The 20,666-nt window shown below is 35.1% G+C and overlaps 3 protein-coding genes across 11 annotated transcripts; 2 read left to right on the top strand and 1 right to left on the bottom strand.

Annotated features, from left to right (window-relative positions):
* The first annotated feature begins 526 nt into the window (after positions 1-526).
* LOC18589122 (uncharacterized) lies at positions 527-4,582 on the top strand. 4 transcript variants are annotated; one of them, XM_018128335.2, is made up of 9 exons: positions 527-774; positions 1,218-1,359; positions 1,461-1,547; positions 2,107-2,234; positions 2,971-3,067; positions 3,146-3,223; positions 3,314-3,539; positions 3,789-4,012; positions 4,149-4,579. In XM_018128335.2, exons 1-9 carry the CDS (start codon positions 578-580, stop codon positions 4,170-4,172), a joined length of 1,203 nt encoding a protein of 400 aa, XP_017983824.2. In that variant the 5' UTR covers positions 527-577; the 3' UTR covers positions 4,173-4,579. The 4 variants fall into 4 exon arrangements, with proteins under 4 accessions (XP_017983824.2, XP_088666512.1, XP_088666513.1 ...); XM_088810386.1 differs by lacking the exon at positions 3,146-3,223 and having other exon boundaries at positions 4,149-4,582; XM_088810387.1 differs by lacking the exon at positions 4,149-4,579 and having other exon boundaries at positions 3,314-3,543; positions 3,789-3,971.
* A 63-nt stretch (positions 4,583-4,645) lies between these two features.
* On the bottom strand, positions 4,646-12,060 carry LOC18589121 (tRNA-thr(GGU) m(6)t(6)A37 methyltransferase). 4 transcript variants are annotated; one of them, XM_007013951.3, is made up of 9 exons: positions 11,886-12,050; positions 11,665-11,786; positions 11,459-11,562; positions 10,504-10,699; positions 10,305-10,397; positions 9,582-9,641; positions 9,390-9,464; positions 5,225-5,305; positions 4,646-5,059 (listed from the first exon to the last, which is right to left on the bottom strand). In XM_007013951.3, the coding sequence occupies exons 1-9, from the start codon at positions 11,956-11,958 to the stop codon at positions 4,688-4,690; spliced, it is 1,176 nt and encodes a 391-aa protein (XP_007014013.3). In that variant the 5' UTR covers positions 11,959-12,050; the 3' UTR covers positions 4,646-4,687. The 4 variants fall into 4 exon arrangements, with proteins under 4 accessions (XP_007014013.3, XP_007014014.3, XP_017983823.2 ...); XM_007013952.3 differs by having other exon boundaries at positions 11,665-12,053; XM_088810385.1 differs by having other exon boundaries at positions 4,800-5,059; positions 5,225-5,301; positions 11,665-12,060.
* Positions 12,061-12,356: 296 nt separating this feature from the next.
* On the top strand, positions 12,357-19,443 carry LOC18589120 (uncharacterized). Of its 3 annotated transcripts, none has more exons than XR_016028158.1 (10): positions 12,357-12,451; positions 13,165-13,322; positions 13,457-13,543; positions 14,373-14,500; positions 16,158-16,254; positions 16,359-16,436; positions 16,525-16,750; positions 17,164-17,387; positions 17,568-17,692; positions 18,926-19,443. XR_016028158.1 is itself a non-coding variant. In XM_018128497.2 (10 exons), the coding sequence occupies exons 2-9, from the start codon at positions 13,221-13,223 to the stop codon at positions 17,622-17,624; spliced, it is 999 nt and encodes a 332-aa protein (XP_017983986.2). In that variant the 5' UTR covers positions 12,357-12,451; positions 13,165-13,220; the 3' UTR covers positions 17,625-17,627; positions 18,926-19,443. The 3 variants fall into 3 exon arrangements, 1 of the variants encoding a protein (XP_017983986.2); XR_016028159.1 differs by having other exon boundaries at positions 18,897-19,443; XM_018128497.2 differs by having other exon boundaries at positions 17,568-17,627.
* Positions 19,444-20,666: the final 1,223 nt, after the last annotated feature.

The following is a 20,666-nucleotide window of genomic DNA, read 5'->3' as shown; positions in this document are numbered from 1 at the left end:
AATCCTTGACGATACTAACACGGAGTTGTTTTTCCCTGCGAAGTTGCTTTCTTCGAGTTGAGTTATTAATGTTGTTTTAAATATTTTCTACGTTTTGTTTCTTCTGCAAGGCCCGGTTGCATGCTTTACACGACGGTAATGTTTTTGGCATTTTGTCTCCTGTTTCTCTGCGGCCACTTGATGTTACTTCAAACTTTTCTTTTTGTTTTTTAGCTGGGGTTTTCATGAACTGATTGCAACAGTCTTGCCTTCTTTTTGTGAGTCAAACTCTTTTTTTTTTCTAAGAAAAAACAAAAAGAAATTCAGCTTATTGTAATAAATAAAACAACTCTCATTACACTGCTTTCTCTATTTCTCTCTGGACTCTCCTCTCTGAATAGTCACAGTATTAGGTAGGTACTGCCTGCTTCTTATTATTGTAATAATACATTAAATGCTCACAACCCATGTTGTCTCCTCGATAGATGAATATATATATATATATGGTTTAGGCTTACATTTTTGCTGCTTTTATATGCAACAACAGTTCTGTTTTGGAAGCTCATTTTCATGAAACAAAACTAGATAGTCAACATATATGGGGAAATCAGTTGGAACCATTTTGCTTGTCCTGTTGCTGTCTTCGTTTATGTTTCTGGTCCTTTTGTTGTTTTCAGTTTCTAGCTTCTCCGACTTTCATGTCTCATTTCCGGGCCATAGAAGCAGCTTCAAACCCAAACCTGTGGTGTGGGACACCCGCCGCTTGCTTCAGTCTTTTCATCAGGATTTTTCCAGGTTTGTTATTCATATGATTGATTCTATGATATTGATGCCTGTTTTGTTCACATTATGACATGATCATTGTCCCCGCAAGACAAAATTTTGGGACAAAGAAGCTTAATTTCATGTGTGATAGTAATCAGTCGTTAGTGATGTTCTTAATAGGAATGTCACTTTGAAATTACGTTTTCTTGACTGGTCTAATTTATGCCACAGCAGCCTATAGAAATAATGAAAATTTTCCTGATTCTCTTGAGCATGTGAATTTGGGGATTTGAACCATGACATGGGTGCCTACCACAAATCATTGGTCGTTGGCTTTCCTGATAAAATTACAAAAATCCTGTTGTTATTCTCTCCCATGCACTTCTATGTGCAAGTCTGTATAAAATCTATATTTTCACTGAACTCAAAAGAAGACCTAAAGTTATGCCAAAAGGCCCAAAACAACGGTGCAGATGTAGAAAGGCTACAACTTCAAGTACTGGGAGTTTCCATAAGAAGCAAGGTCATTCTATTAGCGGACCATTGAAAGAGGACTTCACATTTCCTGCTGGTTCGGCTCCCTTCACTAGTTGTCATGCCTCTACCATTGTTGAGGTCATGCAATTCATCTGATTTTGTGTTTTTCTTAATTTATAGTGTTCCTTTGCCAACATCATCTCACTTCACTCTATTGTTGCCACTAATTTAACATGCAGGTTGGTAAAGGTCACTTCTTGGTTGCCTATTTTGGAGGGACATCTGAAGGAGCACCTGATGTTAAAATTTGGTTGCAGAAGTACAAGGTAGTTATCTAATTCATAAGATGAACAGCAAGGTTTTCAGTCTTTCACCTGATTGGTTCTTTATGATTTCTAGGAGAATGGGAATATGCATGTTCTGCTGATGCTACTCTGCCTATTTTCCTTTTCTGTTATATTATCTGTGACCTTAATTGGCATGTGGCACGCTCCTCTTATGATGGTCTTTTTCCAGCTACTTATTGCTTCCAGTGTAAACATTTTTACATCTCTTAATTTCGAGTGTATCTGCATTGCCTCCTTCAAGCTTTCTTGTGTTTTGCACAAAGGATTCCTCATTCCAAAGACCATCCCCCACCTCCCCTGTCGTTTTGTTATGTCCATGCTTTTGCTCTTCGAGACTTCTCCATCATCTGCATGTCATCTGCCTAGGTAAAAAACAGTAGAAAGGCGGCGTGCCCCCTTGCCTTCTCTTTTCTCTGCTAGTGCTATGGTTCCTTCCACTTTTCTATGTGTGTTTCTTGTACCAACTTATTTGCAGTACGATGCTCTTTGGATTGATTCTAAGAGTTTTTACCTTAATTAATGAAAATTTGTTTGGCAGGGTGGCCGCTGGTACCCACCTATTGTCACGGATGAAGAACCTAATGTTCCGATGTGGAATCCTGTACTATTTAAACTTCCATCAGAGGAGCTGCTATTGTTCTATAAAGTAGGCTTGGACGTGCAAAAGTAAATTTCTAAGCAATTGGGTGCTCAAAAGTAGATTAAAACCTGACTATACTTTCTGATTTTGCTTTTTGCTTGTATACATACTTACAATGAGTTCATTCACATTGCAAAGTTCACTCATTTTATTTGCATTGTTGAGATCTGAATGAGCTTACTGTAGAATTTTCTTATGTGTATGAGTCCTTTCCATGACCTCATGTATCTGCAGAGGGTTGGCAATTTAAGCTAGAATTTTGGCAGGCCAAAGGCAAGAAATATATAAGATTTTGGTCTGGATGAAGTGTCATGGAATGGTCAAATGGTTTTAACTTTCAATAACTACTTTTCGCGTTCACAAATTCTGTTTTGGATAGTACTCTGTATTTGAGTGACTTTGTGGTGTAGTTTACATTAACCTGAAACAAGGATTTAAATTCCTATATTCGGAAACAATAATGTTATAATTGAAGTTCTGTAATAAAAATGTTCAATACAATCTGACTTCACTTCTGGCTCTACTGCCTTGACAGTTCACAATAGGGTACCACTAATTTGTTTTCAGGACTTTGGTTAGTCCTCCAGTTTTTTTGAACAGTTAAAGGACTTAATTTCAAGTAGAGTGTAGCATTGAAAAACTCGGCTTTCCTGTTCTAAAATATGACTTGAGTCGTCATGATATTTGAATTTAATAGCAACTAATAAATCATATTGTACAATTTTCTTGCCCTTGCTCACTGTTGGCTTTAGTAAAATCCAGGTGGAGCGGGTGCATGAAGCGATCATATGACAAAGGTGTTACTTGGACACAGAGAGAACAGCTTCCTCCTGGCATCCTAGGACCATCTAAGAACAAGGTATGATTAAAAAAATTTCTGTGACTTATGAACTCGGATAATGTTTCTTAATCACGCATGCAATTCTCTCACCTGCAGCCTCTCTTGTTGGGCAACGGGCTTTTGCTCTGTGGATCCTCGGTGGAGAGTTGGAATTCTTGGGGGGCATGGGCTGAGGTTGTTATGATGATTTCAACTACATGAGCAGTGAGAATCTTTTTATGTTCAAAGATGGCGTTGACATGTTCTGTAAATCACATGCAACAGGTCACTGCAGATTCTGGAAGAACCTGGAAGAAGTATGGCCCTATATATGTTAAAAACAAAACTCTCAGCGTGATTCAGCCAGTTCCTTTCCTGACTGCAAAAGGCACCTTACGCCTTTTATTGCGATCCTTTAATAGCATTGGTAGAGTTTGTATGGCAGAATCATTTGATTGCGGACAGAATTGGGGTTATGCCATACCCACTGAGCTCCCCAACCCCAACTCCGGTTGGTATGACTCTTGCAAGATAGTATATAGGTTGTAAATTGACATCCAACTAAAGATAGATTTATCTTGATTGGAATAGCTCACTTTAGAATGCTTTTGATTCCTTTGGTTTCTCGGACATAATCAATTTGGTTTTAATTCTATTGAAAATTTCACTTGTTCTCTACTAAGTTGGCAACTGTAGTTAATGAAAAGGAATACTAATGGCTTCTTTGCTCATGCCATATATCTTGAATGTTGTTTATCAGGTATCGATGGGGTCAAGCTGAGAGACGGTCATCTGTTACTTGCTTATAATACAATCTCAAGGGGTATCCTTAAAGTGTCCCTATCCAAAGATGATGGTGATTCATGGCAAGACACTCTGACCCTGGAAGAGACGCAGGGAATGGAATTCTCATATCCTGCTGTTATCCAGGCTAGTGATGGATTAGTTCACATCACTTACACGTATAATCGGACCCAGATTAAGGTAAGAATGTAGTGTCTGATACGAGAAATAAATCAATTCATTCCCTTGATTCATTTTCACCCGGAAATTCATTTCGTTCTATTTGTCTAGTACTGTTTTTTCCTCTTGCTGATTAACTTTAGCTGAAATTTTGCAGCATGTTGTTCTTCAACCAAATTGACCCAGTGATTTATACACCTCCGTCAGCCAGAAGAATAAGAGGCATCGTTTCCACTCAACCTGTGTTTCAGAGCCTGTGTGTAACCATCTTAAAGCTACCTGTAACCCCTTTTCATTATTGAAACTTTCTGCCAGTGCCATAGCTTTGATATGAAGTTGAATTCCAAGCACTTGAAAAAAATGAGTAGATTCGTCCCAAGGATAAGCTTTCTAGCAGATTCAATGACAACTATTTTGATGAACTACAGCATCATTTGCGTTTCTTTGAAGATCCCCTCCAGGGCATTAGGCCTCTCTCAACAGAAGTATTATTCGAAGTGCCGATCATATGAGGATAGTCTGTATTTACTGTTTTAAAACAAAAAATTATATAAAAAGAATAGCCATTGTAGTTATTTTTATGCTTATTTTTTTGCCATTCTTAGTTTTGTGCAGCAAAATATAAAGATGTTATGAGAAATTCAACATTAAGAGTACTGAGAATTGGAATAATATCATGCTTTAAAAAGCAAACAATTACATAAGTTTGTCTTTCCACATCAGGTAATTACAACGTTTTTGATTACCAAAAGGGATGCGGGATGAAAGATCGACTTTCTCTACAATGACATTGCCATTGCAATCAATTTTGTAAGAGAAGTCCATTCCATCCAAAATCAGGTGATAAATTATCTCTCCAGAAGGAGCCAGCTCACTTCCATGCCCAGAAGCTTCTCCATCTTCAAAATCATTCATATCTGAAGTGTTATCTGAGGTGTCACCATTTCCTATCTTTATGAGAGTATCATGAGGTCGAGTTCTCTGAGACAGTGATCGAATATCCCAAGAAAGCACTTGTTTGACCAAGCTTTTAAGCTCATCTGGTGATGAATAGAGGGAATTCTTCGCCTGAAACAAACCCATTCTTTTGGATCAACAAATAGCTTCCTACCCAATCAAAAAACAAAATTCTTGCAGACAAACAACAAACCAATTAAGCATTTCAGATTGGACACATGGATCCTACATCATCAAGCTTTGTTTAGAACCATAGAAAAACGCCAGCATACTTACCGCTGCTTTCCAGCAGTCCAGGAGTGAGGAAGGGAAGTCATCAGAGAAGCTAACAGAAGCAACTGATAACATACTGTCTACCTGAACAAAATTTAGGCATACTTCATAAGAAATTGAAGGCAGACGCACATGATGAGATTAATGGAAAAGGAAAGATGGAGGGTGGCATAGTTTGCTAACAGTTAAACCTGTCAATGAGCAGCTAAATGGTCAAAAAAACTTCAATTCTTCTTTCTCAAGTATTTATGACTACATTGGGGCATATTTTTCTTAGCAAATTTGGATTACTAGAAGAGGGGGAAATTACCGAAACAATAGATAAAAAGATGATTTTAAGTGAAAGTCAATTTTCTTCTGTTATTTAGACTTCAGACAATAATGAAAAAGAGCAAACACAAATGATTTAACGACAATGGAGTTTTCCACCCTTATTTTCAGTATATTTATAGGACATACTCATAAAATCCTTTAGCTAGTCTCATGTCTCTCAAAATCTCTTTACTCATGGAGAGAAATGAAAAGAAAGACTGCAAGGACATTTTACATGATAGGTTCTCTTCTCATCTCTTCACTTCTATCTTCAATTTGCACGCCAATGATACTGTTGGTATATGTCTTTGGGCCAATTGAATTGGTCAAGGAATAGAAATATTGTCATTTAATGCATACTTAATCGCATAACTATATGCGATAAAAGTTTTTCTTCATGTTAGTGCAATAATAAGGAGCTATTAAGTCTTAATTGGATGAAACCTATGGAACATTAAAACCTTTCAAGAAAATTGTAAAGTTGTTATCATTATGAGATCATTATGCATTAAAGCCATGTTCTTAAAATTGTTCTTGATCATTGTATTGTCAAGATAAGACATTGACAATGTTCAAAAACTAGTATATGTTAAACTTCCTTACTTGAGAAGTAAGCAATCAATTTCATAAATTGAAATATATGAGATACTTGAGAATAACATGTAGGTGCTTGATAAAGAATAAGTTCACTAAACATGACCGGCTATGAGAACTCCATTTGGTATTTCACTCAAGTGTCTATAAAATATGTTTTCATGTGATAGTTGTGCGACTAGTCCTTAAACGTGAGATACCACGTCATCTTGTATGAGGAATGATGGGTCTAGATACGACTAAATGCCTAAACAGGGTGTTTTCAGGTACGTCATGAAGCATGAGAATGTGAATAAGTAATTAAAAAAATATTCATCACTTTAAGTGATATGAGAGGATGTGTTTCAGTTGTTTTCAATTTTTGATTAATTTGTATGAAGTCTTTAGTCAAAGCATGATGAATTTGAGAAAAGTAAGATTCCTTAATTCTTAAGATTAATCATGAATTATGAAAACTAATATAGAATATTACAAGTAGACACTGAGCCATGCTTTATAACATATCCAAGATATTTGATGAAAGAACCGTATTACACTAATAAACTTATTACTTAACTCTCTAACATTTGAGTGATCATGATGTATTGCTAGATGCCACTCATAATCTATAAATATAAATCAATTATTAAATTAATATTTGATTAAAATTTATATTTACTATCAACATATTAGAAGTCTAATAAGTCACACATTAAGTAACATTATTATAATTAATTAAAAATAATTATTAAGTTGAATTTAATCGAAACAGACCAAAATAAAATGAGAAAATTAATTAAGTTCACAAAGACTTACTTAAATATAAATACAACCGTTGTATCTAAGATTACAACTTAATTTGGCTATACAAATATTTTATATTAGCCAACTAAAATTTTAAGCCGTTAGCCACTTCTTAACTGTTTCATAAAATTAAGAAAAGAAAAATAATTTACTTTATCTTACAGAAATAAGTTTCGACAAGAACTTTTAATCGTTTTGTTTTAAAAAACAAAACTTACTAGTACAAGTAAAATCCTACCTTTGAGAAGATCTTATTCGATAACTATGTGGATTATTATTAGAGGCCAAACACTTGAATGGCTAAAGATTTGATGAATCCTAAAAGTGAAGCATAGATTTCAACTGTAAGATTTTAGATTATCTTATTCTCTTTTCGGGTTACTTACTTCATTACAAGCGTTTTAGATTTAATTGACTCTTGATTACGATATTTAGAATAAGGCAAGTAACTTTTAAACTTATAAATGTTCATAATTAATTTGAAAATTACATAAAAAACACAAATATTGATCTTGTAAAATTCAACTGTTTCTTTGATTAAATGCTAGTTTATTTTTTCGATATATTATATTTTTAATTTCATGATTAATTTCATGTTTGAACATGAGGTTGAATCGCAACAGATATTGCATTTTGGTTACTAATATATTATCTCTTTAGAATTAATAAAATCATCTTATAGGGAACTACATCACATATGGAGCAGTGAAAGTAATCTATTACAAGTAGCACAGTTGCTTTACCACGTGAAGCAGTGCAAGTAACCTGAAACAAGTGACAATTTGTAACACCCTATACTTTAATAAATTGTCAATTGAGCTTAATTATGGATAATCAAGGAGAATTAAGGTCGAACATAATATTATTAACTATAAGATGGTAGAAGGAAATGTTTACAATAAAATAATAATCATGCGATTAAATAATATTAAAATAATATTATTTTATTGAAAGGCGAATCAGTGGAATCAAAAAGGTGATATGGAAGTAGATTGGGACCCATTGAGATGTTAAAAGCTCTAGAAGGTGAGTGAAAAATTTCAAAATAAAAATAATATTTTATTTGAATAAAATAATATATTATAATATCAAAGTCGTATAGATGCCGATTTGATTATTTCACGTGAAGAATGTGTAAATTACACACTATACTGCATGAATTACATCATCACATGAAATAGTGAAAGTACTCCAAATCAATTAGCAAAGCCTTTACTGCATGAAGCAATGGAAGAAACTAGAAACAAGTGACATGGTTATTTTACCGTACGGAGCTAGTGAAAGTCAGTCTAGAATGAGTGGTCAGGCTTTTAAGATGTTCTAAAGAGTTTAACTTGGTGACTCAAATATGAAAATAGTTAAAAAGTCTTCCTCCTGACCATTCCCTACTTCTTCCTTTTAGCACAAAGAGCACACTTCCAGGTTTGCTGTCACAGAACTTAGAATAACCCCAAATGACCCTAGTAACCTTTGTATTGACTAGAAAAGGGCTTTAATACCTTGCCAGTCGGCATCTTCTCAGTGGTTGCATTCATTGCACCCTTTGGCCTATATATATTGGTTTTCGCAATTCATTTGGTGGGCTTTTGGCTTTTTTTATTCTCTCTCTAAGTTCACTCTTTACAATCTCCTCCCTCATTGTTCTCTACATCCCTCTCTTCCTTTATTCTTCCAAACTTCCCTACTTCCTATTCCCCGTATCTTGTTCCACCACCTACCACAACACTAGGTACTTCAAAGTATGCTCCAGTCTCTCTCTTTGCCAAGCTCAACATTCCCATTTTAGATGTTTCCAAAACTACCTCTTCCTCTTCCAAAAGAACCCCTTTTACACAATTCATACAAGAGAAATTCAATAACTTCTCTCCAATTCACCACTCTCAACTTACAACTATTCAAACACGATAACAATATAAATGTTCTTCAAATTTCTACTTATATGCTAATGAATTTAATTTAGTGTCTACAACATAACTAAAAGAACAGCAACTCCAAGCTTATCAAATATTAATGGTTCTGATCTTAAAGACGCATCCATATCTAGCAAGTGGCAACTACTTATGCATGCGTCTGACCTAATTTTTGAACAATGTTTAACCCTTTGGTACCTAGCAGCAGCAACTCAGACACTGATAGCAGGTAAATATTAGCCACTTAAAATAACTGCACCAAAAGTCACATCCAGATTTTGCACTTAAAATGCCAGGGTCAAAAAAGAAAAAAATGTGTATATGTGTGTATATGTATATACGTACGTACGTACGTACGTACGTATGTATGTATCAAATTCATGAAAGATAGCTTATTCAAGGAAAATTTACAGCCTTATATGTTGTATTCCTAAGAAACTAAATTTAGAAGCAAAAGAACCAGTTGGGATGTCTTATTCAAGGAAAAAAGTTGCAATAGAATAAATGATATTTCTTAACAGCATGTATGAATAAAACTGGAAGCTAAAGAACCATAGAAGAGGAAATACCATGACCCAATTAGGTATCACTGCTCCTTCAATACTGTCACAGTATGGTACGTATGGTTTGATATCCAGTACAGGCTGTTAATAAAATTCATTCAAGAAGTAGAATTTATATTTATAGCTGTCAAGAAAACACATCAAACTGGGAAGAAGAAGATAAAGCCATCAATGTGAAGTAAGGAAATGAGAACTTACTGTTCCATCAACTAGATCCACGCCAGAGAGTAGAAGCATATTTCCTTGCACTGCCTCCACCTAAAATATGAAGAGTATAATAGTTTTAAAGTGAATACACCTTTTCTAAAGGCATGTCTAAGGTTCTAACTTTTAGAAGTTATGAACTTCAATATAAGAAAAACTTCACCACTGCGCATAACTTCTTATTTTTACAGTGGTAGAAAAGACATTATGAAAAATGATAATTGGCAAAACAAGAATAATCACACACACACACGCAGAGCTATGAAGGAAAGTGCAGTCACAGAGCTTGCAAATCTTGATTTCATGTATACCAACAACGCTTTGCCATAATCCTCCATGATGATTCAGAAATTCACTTAAGGCAGACAGAAAGGTTGACATCCAATGGCTGCTTTTGACAGAGATGCATTCTGCCAAACTGGATCAGAGATTCTTTAAATCATCACTAGTATTACAGGCTAAATTAAACTTGCTTATTGCAGCATTTCTCATCCTTAAATATGAAAAACTATTCCCCTGGTGTGGCAATGCCAAAAGATCCACGTATCATATTTCTGAAATGATCTTCCCTTAAGTATTGAGAAAAAAATTTTCATCAGATATTAACTTCTAAAGTTTTAAACCCCACTTTACGCATTTATGTCAGATATCAGTCGAAAGACAACAGTTGGTGAACATTCTGTTGCATTAATAACACATCAATGCAGGATTCCATACCTTTGCTACAGTGAGTCCTATAGGACATGGTCGATGTGGAGATCGTGTAGCAAAAACTCCCATCCTTCCACCTTTCAATCTAGGAACTCTGACCTATTAAAGTGACCAACCTTCCATAGAAGTTTAACAATGATAAGAAATGATCATAAGTGATAGAAAAAACTAATAACAAGTGTTCAATTATCACAATGTCACAAACCTTGGCCTTAAACTTTGATTTAGATGGATGCTTCCATAACTTCTCCAGATCTGTATTTAAATGAAACACATATATAATCCAGCAATGAGAGTATTCTTCAAGGCCCTCAAGAGATGCGGGGGGAACTCTAGCTGAATCAAAAACCAAACACGCCCTCGCTAGAGGGACAAGTAGAGGTTGCCTGGGGGTCCCATTCCTGCACAAATTATACATGGAATTTGGTCATTTAGCATTAATCAAGCACCATGCTTGAGAAACAACAGATAAATTAGTAGTAGGCATTGATCTGAAAATTTACCCAGACAAGCATGAGTACTGCATAGCTTCTATTAAAAAAATAAACTTTTTTATTGACAAATCTCTGTCATCATGCTAGACTGCAGTTGATGCACTTTTCCACAACTGTGGAACTAAAATGCAGAAAGCAAAGAAAAATATTTAACATGGTTGAAACAAGGGAAAGGAACCCAGATAATTAATTTAAGTCACTGGCTGTACAGTATCATTCACTTTTTCTACAAAAACCAATATTTTCATTGTTACCTTAGTTCATATCTGATCCTTCTCTATTTAAAGTTTTCTTTTTTGGCCAATATTTGAAGGTTTGTCTTTCGGGGACTGCTCTTTCAACTATTAGTTATTAAGAAAAAAAATCTACCACGTTCACTAAACTAGTAGATTGATCCAACTTGGGCCCTCCTATGAGTTGATTGGGATCCAACTTTGGATTTACCTCTTGTCAACAATTCTGGCTTTGAGACATGAAAACTTTCATTTTGCACAGTAAAATTAATTTTTTATAACATGGCCTCTGTGAAGCGAGAAAACATTAGAAATGAAAACTACAGCAAATAGCAACAATGGCAAAAAAAAAAAAGAGTACTTGCAATCAAAGTTTATATGAAAAAAATGGTTGATTTAGAAATTACTAAACAAAATGCCTTCTTAGAATCACCTTGTAGAAAAGCAAGATTGAATGATACCAATAGGTGCCATTGGATACGATGTCATTTCTGAATTCTCACACTTGGGTTGTGCTACTACTGCTTTCCTCAATGCCTACAAATATTTGTTTTTTCTTATAAGCAAATAATTTAAGAAAGGCAAATAACAATACTATAAAGAATAAAAACAATAAAGAAGAAGAGAAGAAGGAAGAACCTGCTGAGCCCTAATGCGACCTTGTCTCTCTGCAGCACATTTTTCCAAAGCAGAATTAAGAGATTTTTGAAGCTCTTTCACCTTAGAATCTGATTCTACCCATTTTTTCCTATATATAAAAACTGAGAGAAAGAAGGTGAACATGCAGATACATATGAAATAAAGTTCAAGGTAACTACATAAAAAGAATAAAGAAGAAAAAAGGTAGAGAAACAAGATACAGGAGATTGCTGAAGAAGCAGAAAACACTGCAGCAAGTGCCAATGTTAAGATCGAGCATCCGCTGGAGGCCATGGATTTGTACTTTTACTCTTTCATCAAAGTCTGAAGTTGGGTTTTAACATAACCAGTTGCTAGTTGGGTAGGGTTTTAGAAACAATTTTCTTTCCTGTCCATGACATGACGTGGGATGGGTTGGGTATTTCATTGGGAACTTCACTTCGGGTTTGAGGGTCTTTGACTGGCTTGGAATAGTGGAAATTCCGTCCAAGCAGAGCTAGAGCTAGCTAGAAAACAAGTTGGGTTCGAATAATATTTTATCTCAACCCAAAAAAAGCCCAGGCTTTGTAACTCCTTTCCACCCTACTATGCTACGAGTACTTGAGTTTACTTTCAAGCCCAAACACGAGTGTCTAGACTGGGCCTATTCTACTACGCACCGTTACTCCGAGGTCCGCTTACCTACAGTATTATTATAAGCTGTTTGGTAAAGTGAACTCGTTCTTTCTTTCTTTGTCTCTCTCCTCTCTCGCCCTGCTGGAGTTTCCTACTACTGTAACTGTATTAGGTACTTTCTCTCTTCCCCATTTTTATGATAGCATTTAATTATACATTGGGGGCTACTCTTCTTCACAACCCTTCTCAGTTTTATCTCTCTCATTCTATTCTTCATATATATATATATAGAAACATGTTTATACATGCATCATTGTTGCTTTAAAAACCCATTTCATGAAACTAAATAAGCCAAATGGATATGTGGAAATCAGCAGGAAACATTTTGTTGGTTTTCTTCTCCTTCTGTTGTTTTCAGTAATCAGTGTCACCCACTGTTCTGGATCTGCAACAAACTTCAACTCTTACCTTGATTTCTTAAAATTCCATTGTGATATAGATGTGTCTGAATTCTTTGAGGTTGATGCTTGTTTTGTTCACATTATGATGTGATCGTGGCTCTTAAGAGTATAGACAAGATTTTTGTGCGAACCCCAGTTTTATTTTGTCATTTACCATTGGTGAAAAGTGTCAACCTTAGTCCCATTGCTTTAAGTCCTAACTCTATTAACATCAAAAAAATTTTAAATTTTTTCCATTGTTTTGACTAGCCTAATTCCACAGGAATATAACAACTGTAAACTTCATGATAAAATCATAAAGTTTGGACAAATTTATTTGTTGGTATTCTGTTATTGCTAGCGTTTCAGTGTGCACATGTTTGCTTAAATGTATATTTTGGTAAGACTTGAAAAGACCTAAAGACGTGCTGTAAAAACTATGCAGAAAGTTAGCTAAGATTATATGAAATTGTGGCGACTTGAAGTCCTGAGAATTTAAATATGAAGAAAGATTGTTGCACTCAGGGGCCACTGAGAGAGCAATTCACCTTTTCCGCTGGTTCTGCTCCCTTCAAAAGTTGCCATGCTTCTAGTATTGTTGAGGTTATGCCTCTACCATTATTGAGATTAAATAATTCAGTTATTTTTGTGCGAGTGTGCATGTTATGGTTTTATTCTGTAGTGTTCCTCTGTCAAAAGAATTTGGCTTGTTTATTGCTTCTATGCAATTTGTGCAGGTTGATAAAGGTCATTTTTTAGCTGCTTATTTTGGAGGTACCTCTGAAGGAGCACCTGATGTGAAAATTTGGTTGCAGAAATACAAGGTAATTGTCTAGCACTTGCTGAACATGATATTGGTTCCTTCCCTGGAATTTTCCAGGGTTTTATATGAGGATAACCAATATGTATGTTCAGCAGATGTAACTGTGATTATTTTTCTATTTGTTATTATAACTGTCATCTCTGTTAGCTCATCATCATCATCAACATCATCATCATTATTTAATATTGAGCTTGAACTTCAATCTAGTTATCTTAAGAAATTTGTGGGTTACTCTAGCATTTTAGGAAAGGCCTCTTAATGTACAAAAAGGGGAGTCATCTTACCGACCAAGTGAAAATAATATGGGAACGTTTTTTCTTCTTCCTTGTTTCCTGCCCCTATTTGTTTCCATTAGTATTTTTCCTGATTATTATGCGATGGTCCTCAGAGCTTTCATCTTCTGCTTATATGAATTTTCGTGTGCATGAGCGTGTGTTCTCATACATGTAGATTTGCATTCTCTCATTTTCCCTTTTCTTTGTAGCTACATTAAGCATATATTTAGGTGTACACATAAGACTAGAGAAAGGATGCCTCACCACCCTTGCGTCACGTCTTATGTCCATCATTCTTCTGTCTTTTTTGCCTGCAGTCTTATTTGCCTTTCCATTGTCTAATCTGTCTGTACTTGTAAGGCAGGAATAGAACATGGAAAAACTACATTCACCTATTATTCTCTTTATAAACTCTAGTCATGTTTTGTTTTCTTCCACTTATACCTTAACATGTGTGCATGGATGTGTCTATGTGTGTGCATATTTGTGATATGATCCTCTTAGGATTTTAACAGAGTTGTTTTCACTTAAATGCATGAAAATTTATTTTGGCAGGATGGCTGCTGGTATCCACCTGTTATTATTGATGAAGAACCCAATGTCCCAATGTGGAATCCCGTGCTATTTAAACTTCCATCAGAGGAATTGTTGTTATTCTATAAAATAGGCCAGGAGGTTCAAAAGTAAATTTCTAGCCCTTTATTTTTTTCTGACAAAGTCTTCTTTGTAAATTTAATAGCCAGGTCTAACAATTGTTTTTCTTTTGCCTACTTTATAGAACTTCTTCACTTATTCTGCGAAGTTGATTCAGTTTATTGCATTGTTAAAACCTAAATACGCAACACAATTATAGAACATCGCATGTACTGTAGAAGAGTCATTCAAAATGCAAATCTTTTCTTCATGAGTTCCAAATTTCAGCAGAAGGTCAACAACCGATGCCCCATGAACTATCACCAAATTGAAGGAACGAAAAGATTTCCCTCCTTCCAGAGAGAAAGAGAGAGAGACTTTAACACACAGCCCCCATTGCTCAAAAGGATCAGCTAAAATTGCTTATATCATTATTGTTATTTTAGTAAGAATGGTATAAGTAGAAATGTGCATTATAATTCATCCTTTCTCTTTTGCTTTAAAAACTTAACCAAACAAGGGATTTTGATAATCTCTCCCTTTCCTTTCCCTTCCTCATTTTTACTACCCAAACAAGGCAAGCATCTTCCCTTTCCTTTCCTTTCCTTTAGAAACCCCTCTTTTCCTGTCCTTTTCTAACTTCAATGCTAATATTATGGTGTAAAGGAAAGGAAATGACACATTATAATGCGGTTTCCCTATCATACTCTTTCGTGCTATAATAGCCACAACAATATGGGTGATAGCATTTCACTATAGAAAATTTGAAGGCTTTCATAGACTATTTGCCATATGCTTGTTGAAGCCTTATAACTTTGGAACATGTCAAACATGAAGTAAGGCTGGGTGCTCTTCTCTGCTCAGAAACATTATTCTATTCTTAGTCATTCCATTGCCTTGGATGCATATTAAGTCCTAAAACCTCAAAAAGGCTTCAATGTTTACATGATGAGGCTTTACTAGCAATTGAAGCTTTAAGAGCGCACCTTCATACATTGAGTGGATTTAAAGTCAATCGAGGCAAACTGTTTTTGCCTTACAGCACACATTAAAGCTAAATAAAGCATCTTTTAAGGTACAGAAATTAAAAGGTTAACATCCTTGTTAGTTCTCTTTTCTTTTTGCAGTTGTTTGTCAAAATAGATCTCTTACCAGATAGTTTTAGAACTGCTATTTTTTCAGATGCATATTCTGTTTTAGTTATGTTAGTAATTTTCTGCTGTAGTTTAAGGTTAACCTGTAATAAGGATTAAAGTGCCTCAATTCAAATATTTATTTTTTGACTTTGTAGCAAAGACATGTTAAGAATAGACTGCAGTTCTGCTTATATACTTGAAATTTTGGAATAGGCTACCCTTAAATTGTGTTTTATCCTTTATTAGTCCAAACTGTTACGGTTCTTTTGTGAATAAAGTTTAGCTTGGAGACTCTAAGATCTTCAGGATCTAAGTATGTCTCAGGAAATGGTTAAGCAAAGATGCTACTTGGCTTTAACTAAGGCAGTAGGGATTTGGATAGAGATTTTAGGTTCAAGCTGTAAATGCGCTCTGTTTCTATCAAAAAAATAAAAGTAGAAAAAGAACATGAAATATGACTGAGCATTCTGAAGTTATTTGTCCTGTCTGTATGTTATTATTATATGTGAATTTGTTATAATAATATATATCCTGCTTACCTTCTCTAACTGTTGACTTTAACTAAATACAGGTGGAGTGGATGCATGAAGCGATCATATGATAAAGGTGTTACTTGGACAAAGAGAGAGCAACTTCCTCCTGGCATACTAGGACCTTCTAAAAACAAGGTGTGACTAGAATTTGTTATTAAATTTACATATATTTTGCTATATTCTCAACCATGAAGCTCTGATAACATCTCCTGATCATGTGTGTATTCACTCATCCGCAGCCTATTTTGATGGAAAATGGCCTTTTGCTCTGTGGATCATCTGTAGAGAGTTGGAATTCTTGGGGGGCATGGGTTGAGGTTGTGATGCTGACTCATCTACGTCAGCTGTTGGACTCTAATGATGTTTGAAAATGCAGTTGACATATTTGATGATTTACATCGACAGGTTACAGCAGATTCTGGTGTGTCTTGGAAGAAGTATGGCCCTATTATCGTTAAAAATAAATCTCTCAGTGTGATTCAACCAGTTCCTTACCTTACTGCAAAAGGAACATTGCGTGTTTTGTTGCGATCTTTTGATGGCATTGGTAAAGTTTGTATCTCAGAATCCATTGATGGTGGTCATAACTGGGATTATGCAAAACCTACTGAGCTTCCCAACCCAAACTCAGGTTGGTGGGTTAATCCCTTTTTCTTGGATGGCATCCAACAGAAAGAAAATTTATCTTTACTGTGATGGTTCAATGTAGACTGTATGGAATCTATAATTTAGTTATGCATCTTTTAAAATTATTAATTTGGTTTTGACTTGTTTTCTCATCTTCAAGAATTGTATTTCCTTGTTTTAAATTAGTTATTGGATCTTTACTGTGATGGTTCAATGTAGACTGTATGGAATCTATAACTTAGTTATGCATCGTTTAAAATTATTAATTTGGTTTTGACTTGTTTTCTCATCTTCAAGAATTGTATTTCCTTGATTTAAATTAGTTATTGGCTAATGCTATGGAAAATGGAAAGAAAAATTTTGCCTATTACCTTCAAATTTCCCCTACTGGCTTATACCATGAGCCTCAATTTTTAGGTATTGATGGGGTTAAGCTGAGGGATGGTCATGTCTTACTTGCTTACAATACAATCTCAAGGGGCGTGCTTAAAGTTGCACTCTCCACAGATGATGGTGATTCATGGCATGAAGCTTTGACACTGGAGGAGAATTTGGAAATGGAATTCTCTTATCCCGCTGTTATCGAGGCTAGTGATGGATCTGTTCACATCACGTACACGTATGATAGGACACAGATTAAGGTAACAGCATTGTTTCTGATACCAGGAATGAATTGGTTCTCAATTCCTTCCCTTTGTTCTTTCCATTCTATGTATTCATTAAATTCATCTGCTAATTGTTTTTCCCTTGTGATATCCATTATGTAAATGTTGGAGCATCAAGGATCTGAGATTAACTTGTGCAGAAATTTATTTTTGCAGCATGTTATCCTTCAACCAAATTGGTTCAATGACATTTTTCCTTCTCAGCAAGAGTAGAAGGTAAAATCTCAATCGGTGCATGTACTGGAGCCTAGTGCGTCAGCATACCCATGTTATAACTGCTGGTACCCATTTTTTATTATTGCAGTATGCTGAAATTTTATGTATTTGGCTTGAATATAAACATGGTATTTACACATAAAATAATCTATAATAATTTCTCCATTGCTGAGAATTTGATGAGCATTTGAGTTGGAGATTTTACCTCCTTGTAGTTTAGAGACAAATCTAGATATGCCAAATCAAGTACATTGTGACTTAAAGCCACTAGTATCTTCTACATTTTATTGGAGAAGCCATTAGGGGAAAAAATCATCAATTAGATAACACACCCTGTGATTTAGTTAATAGTGGCGACCTGCAAGAAAAGTTTTTGCATGATTTATAGATAGAGAGTTGATATTTTCTGTAAAATGGATGTATCTAGTTGGCTGATACCAAGTAGTACTTTTGGCTTTTCTCTAATTTCTATTAGCTTTATTCTTTGTGGAACTGGTTGTCTATGTTTGACAACAGAAGAAGCTTCAGTACAAGCTCCTATCCATTGTAAGGGAATGAGATATTTTTGTGTAGAAGTAGGTTTATTACTGAACCTAGGTAATTGAAAAAGCGTACCAGTTGCCATCAGGCACAATAATGTTCTATCCAAAATCTTTAAAATAGTTACTTCATAGTTGAAAACAATTGGGAATTAAATTTTCAAATATATATATTTAACAGTTGAAAGTTTATTTGTTATCAAACAAATAGTTAGACATTTTCAATTAACTTGAAATTTGATAGGCATGATTTATGAGAATAGAGCATAAAATCGAATGGTTGGATTAACAAAATATAAATTGTATAAAAAGACATGAAAAGGTGTAAAACTAATTTAGTACATTATTATACATGGGATTCCTTCTCATATATACTCACAAATGTACATACAGACATTACATACACACAATTACATGTATATGTGCATCAATGTTGTATATTTCAGGTCATGTTATGAACTATTCTTAAATTTAGAAACACTTTAGATATATGTTATAAAAACTATTAAAATACAAAATGGTACATCCAAACATACAGGTACCAATACCGGTGTAGACCACTGTAACAGAAAATCCATAAAACACTGATTGGTATATATGGTGCTGATAATGTTGGTTTCAATCATAGTACAAAACTTAACAAGACATTTCTCTAAAATTGGAATATTCTTTAAGTTTTGGCCACTTCTTAAGGAGGTAATACTTTTTCTTGGGCCTAATGGCAGTGAAGATTGCCTTCTTATGTTTGTGTTTACGCAGGAAATGTTTGGGAACTATAAGAAACTTGGGGTTTGTTGTGTTCGACCATAAATCAGACCTGAAAAAAGGATTGTTCAGGTAATCTCAGTTGGAGACCAGATTGTCCATGTTAGCGGATTGAACTAGTGTATTGTAGACAGAAGGTGAGTGAAATGCCAGGAGCAGAAGTTACTATAAACAGCACCAGCTTTCATAGAGCAAATTTTGCACCGGCAATGTTTAGATTGGCTTGCTTTGGAAGAATTGAAGTTAGTGAAAGTAATATATTTTTTTACTTCATTACTTGGCAATTGAGCCTTGATGTAACATTGTGACCGGTGTAACTTAAAAGAGTTTTTGTGTTTGGGTTCGAGCACAATAATTCTGATTTTGGTTGGACTCCAATTTGGTTCACTTGTTTGGGCTGTGTTGTTGCTCCAGTGTTCATGATGGACACTATTAGGGCCTTGGTCTGGACACACTGTTTTTTATGTACAGCTGCTTTGCAATTATCGAAGAGGAAAGGTTAGTTTGTGTAACTCATCTTATCCGAGTCCAACAGCAAATGAATTGTGATGCATGGAGATTGCAAGGTTTCAGGATTTTGTGTGTGCTGCCATCAGCATTCTAAACAGTCTCAGGCGATGAGTAACTGAACATTTTCAGGATTGCCGCATTACCAAGCACTTGAGCAAAGCAATCAGTGAGCGACTGCTGTTACTCTTCTCCCAAGGATACTGGAGAAGACAGACAGTCCGCTCCAATTGCCCCCCATCTCTATCAGTCAATTTCATAATTATGTACATGTTAACATCAACCAACGGTTATTTAAGAAAAATCTAGAGGCGGTCATCCAATCGTAATTTAGCGGATGTGAATGGATGCATCAAGGCACGTGGTGTTCTCTTCTGCATTACGTGTATTACACGATTATTTGAGATTGAGGAGTCAGACTACCCACGATTTTCACGTCCTGGACATGCAATGCGAAAATCACATCCATCAGTCTTTTTTTGAGTCTTGACGTGAGTCATATGGCAAGTTGCAGAGAGGCTTCTATATTACCCTCTTCAAATTTCTCCTTGTAAAGGAAAAAAAAAATGGGGTTAGCCATTGCCATATTACTAGACATGGATCAAATGTTAGGAGAAAAGTAGACAAATGGTATTTTTTGGCCCTTTGCATCGACGATTTTTTTTATTCTATAGTCAACTACTCAATTATGGTGACATTAAATCATTGTAGCTATTCCATGTGAATTCCTGCTTGCAATCAACATGAAAGGACAAAATAATACGCATCTAATTGTTTCATACAACTAGACCTAGTGCACTACAGGATGTGACTCCTTTGTTTTATTTTCTTTTGTATTTCGTAGACTATACATAGCATAGCATTGCCAAACACAGAAAAAGTTAAGAAAACGAGAGTTCGATTCTTTTCTTCATTTTATGCCGAGGAAACCAGTGAATTATTATCGTCTTTTTCCTCCTTTTTGCACATTGAGAAACAAAGTTGCTTATCTTATTATTTTTTAATTTTACTGAGAATGACATATATATATATATATATATATGTACATGTGTGTACATATGCATGTCTAGTTTTTACTTTTGAAATCTTAATCCAGGGATTTCAGATTGTTACGTGAATTGGTAATATGAGAGAGCAAACTAATGCACAGTCATGCATCATTGGTGAAGGCTTAATGAGAGCTGATTTTGTTGAATGTCTATTTTTCATATTTATTGCTCTGACATTG

The sequence above is a fragment of the Theobroma cacao genome, chromosome 9 (assembly GCF_053813885.1).
Source record: "Theobroma cacao isolate CCN51 chromosome 9, ASM5381388v1, whole genome shotgun sequence".
NCBI lineage: Eukaryota > Viridiplantae > Streptophyta > Magnoliopsida > Malvales > Malvaceae > Theobroma > Theobroma cacao.
This window is presented reverse-complemented; position numbering and strand designations above follow the sequence as displayed.

Excerpts from the sequence above, each read along its gene's own strand:
- LOC18589122 (XM_018128335.2), top strand. The coding sequence starts at position 578 with ATGGGGAAATCAGTTGGAACCATTTTGCTTGTCCTGTTGCTGTCTTCG. Across the intron at positions 775-1,217 it reads TTTCATCAGGATTTTTCCAG|ATGTAGAAAGGCTACAACTT; the intron begins GTTTGTTATTCA and ends ACAACGGTGCAG. Across the intron at positions 1,360-1,460 it reads ATGCCTCTACCATTGTTGAG|GTTGGTAAAGGTCACTTCTT; the intron begins GTCATGCAATTC and ends TTTAACATGCAG.
- LOC18589121 (XM_007013952.3), bottom strand. The coding sequence starts at position 11,958 with ATGGCCTCCAGCGGATGCTCGATCTTAACATTGGCACTTGCTGCAGTG. Across the intron at positions 10,700-11,458 it reads CAATCTTGCTTTTCTACAAG|GAATGGGACCCCCAGGCAAC; the intron begins GTGATTCTAAGA and ends TAATTTGTGCAG. Across the intron at positions 10,398-10,503 it reads AATCAAAGTTTAAGGCCAAG|GTCAGAGTTCCTAGATTGAA; the intron begins GTTTGTGACATT and ends TCACTTTAATAG.
- LOC18589120 (XM_018128497.2), top strand. The coding sequence starts at position 13,221 with ATGAAGAAAGATTGTTGCACTCAGGGGCCACTGAGAGAGCAATTCACC. Across the intron at positions 16,255-16,358 it reads TAGGACCTTCTAAAAACAAG|CCTATTTTGATGGAAAATGG; the intron begins GTGTGACTAGAA and ends ACTCATCCGCAG. Across the intron at positions 16,751-17,163 it reads GCTTCCCAACCCAAACTCAG|GTATTGATGGGGTTAAGCTG; the intron begins GTTGGTGGGTTA and ends CTCAATTTTTAG.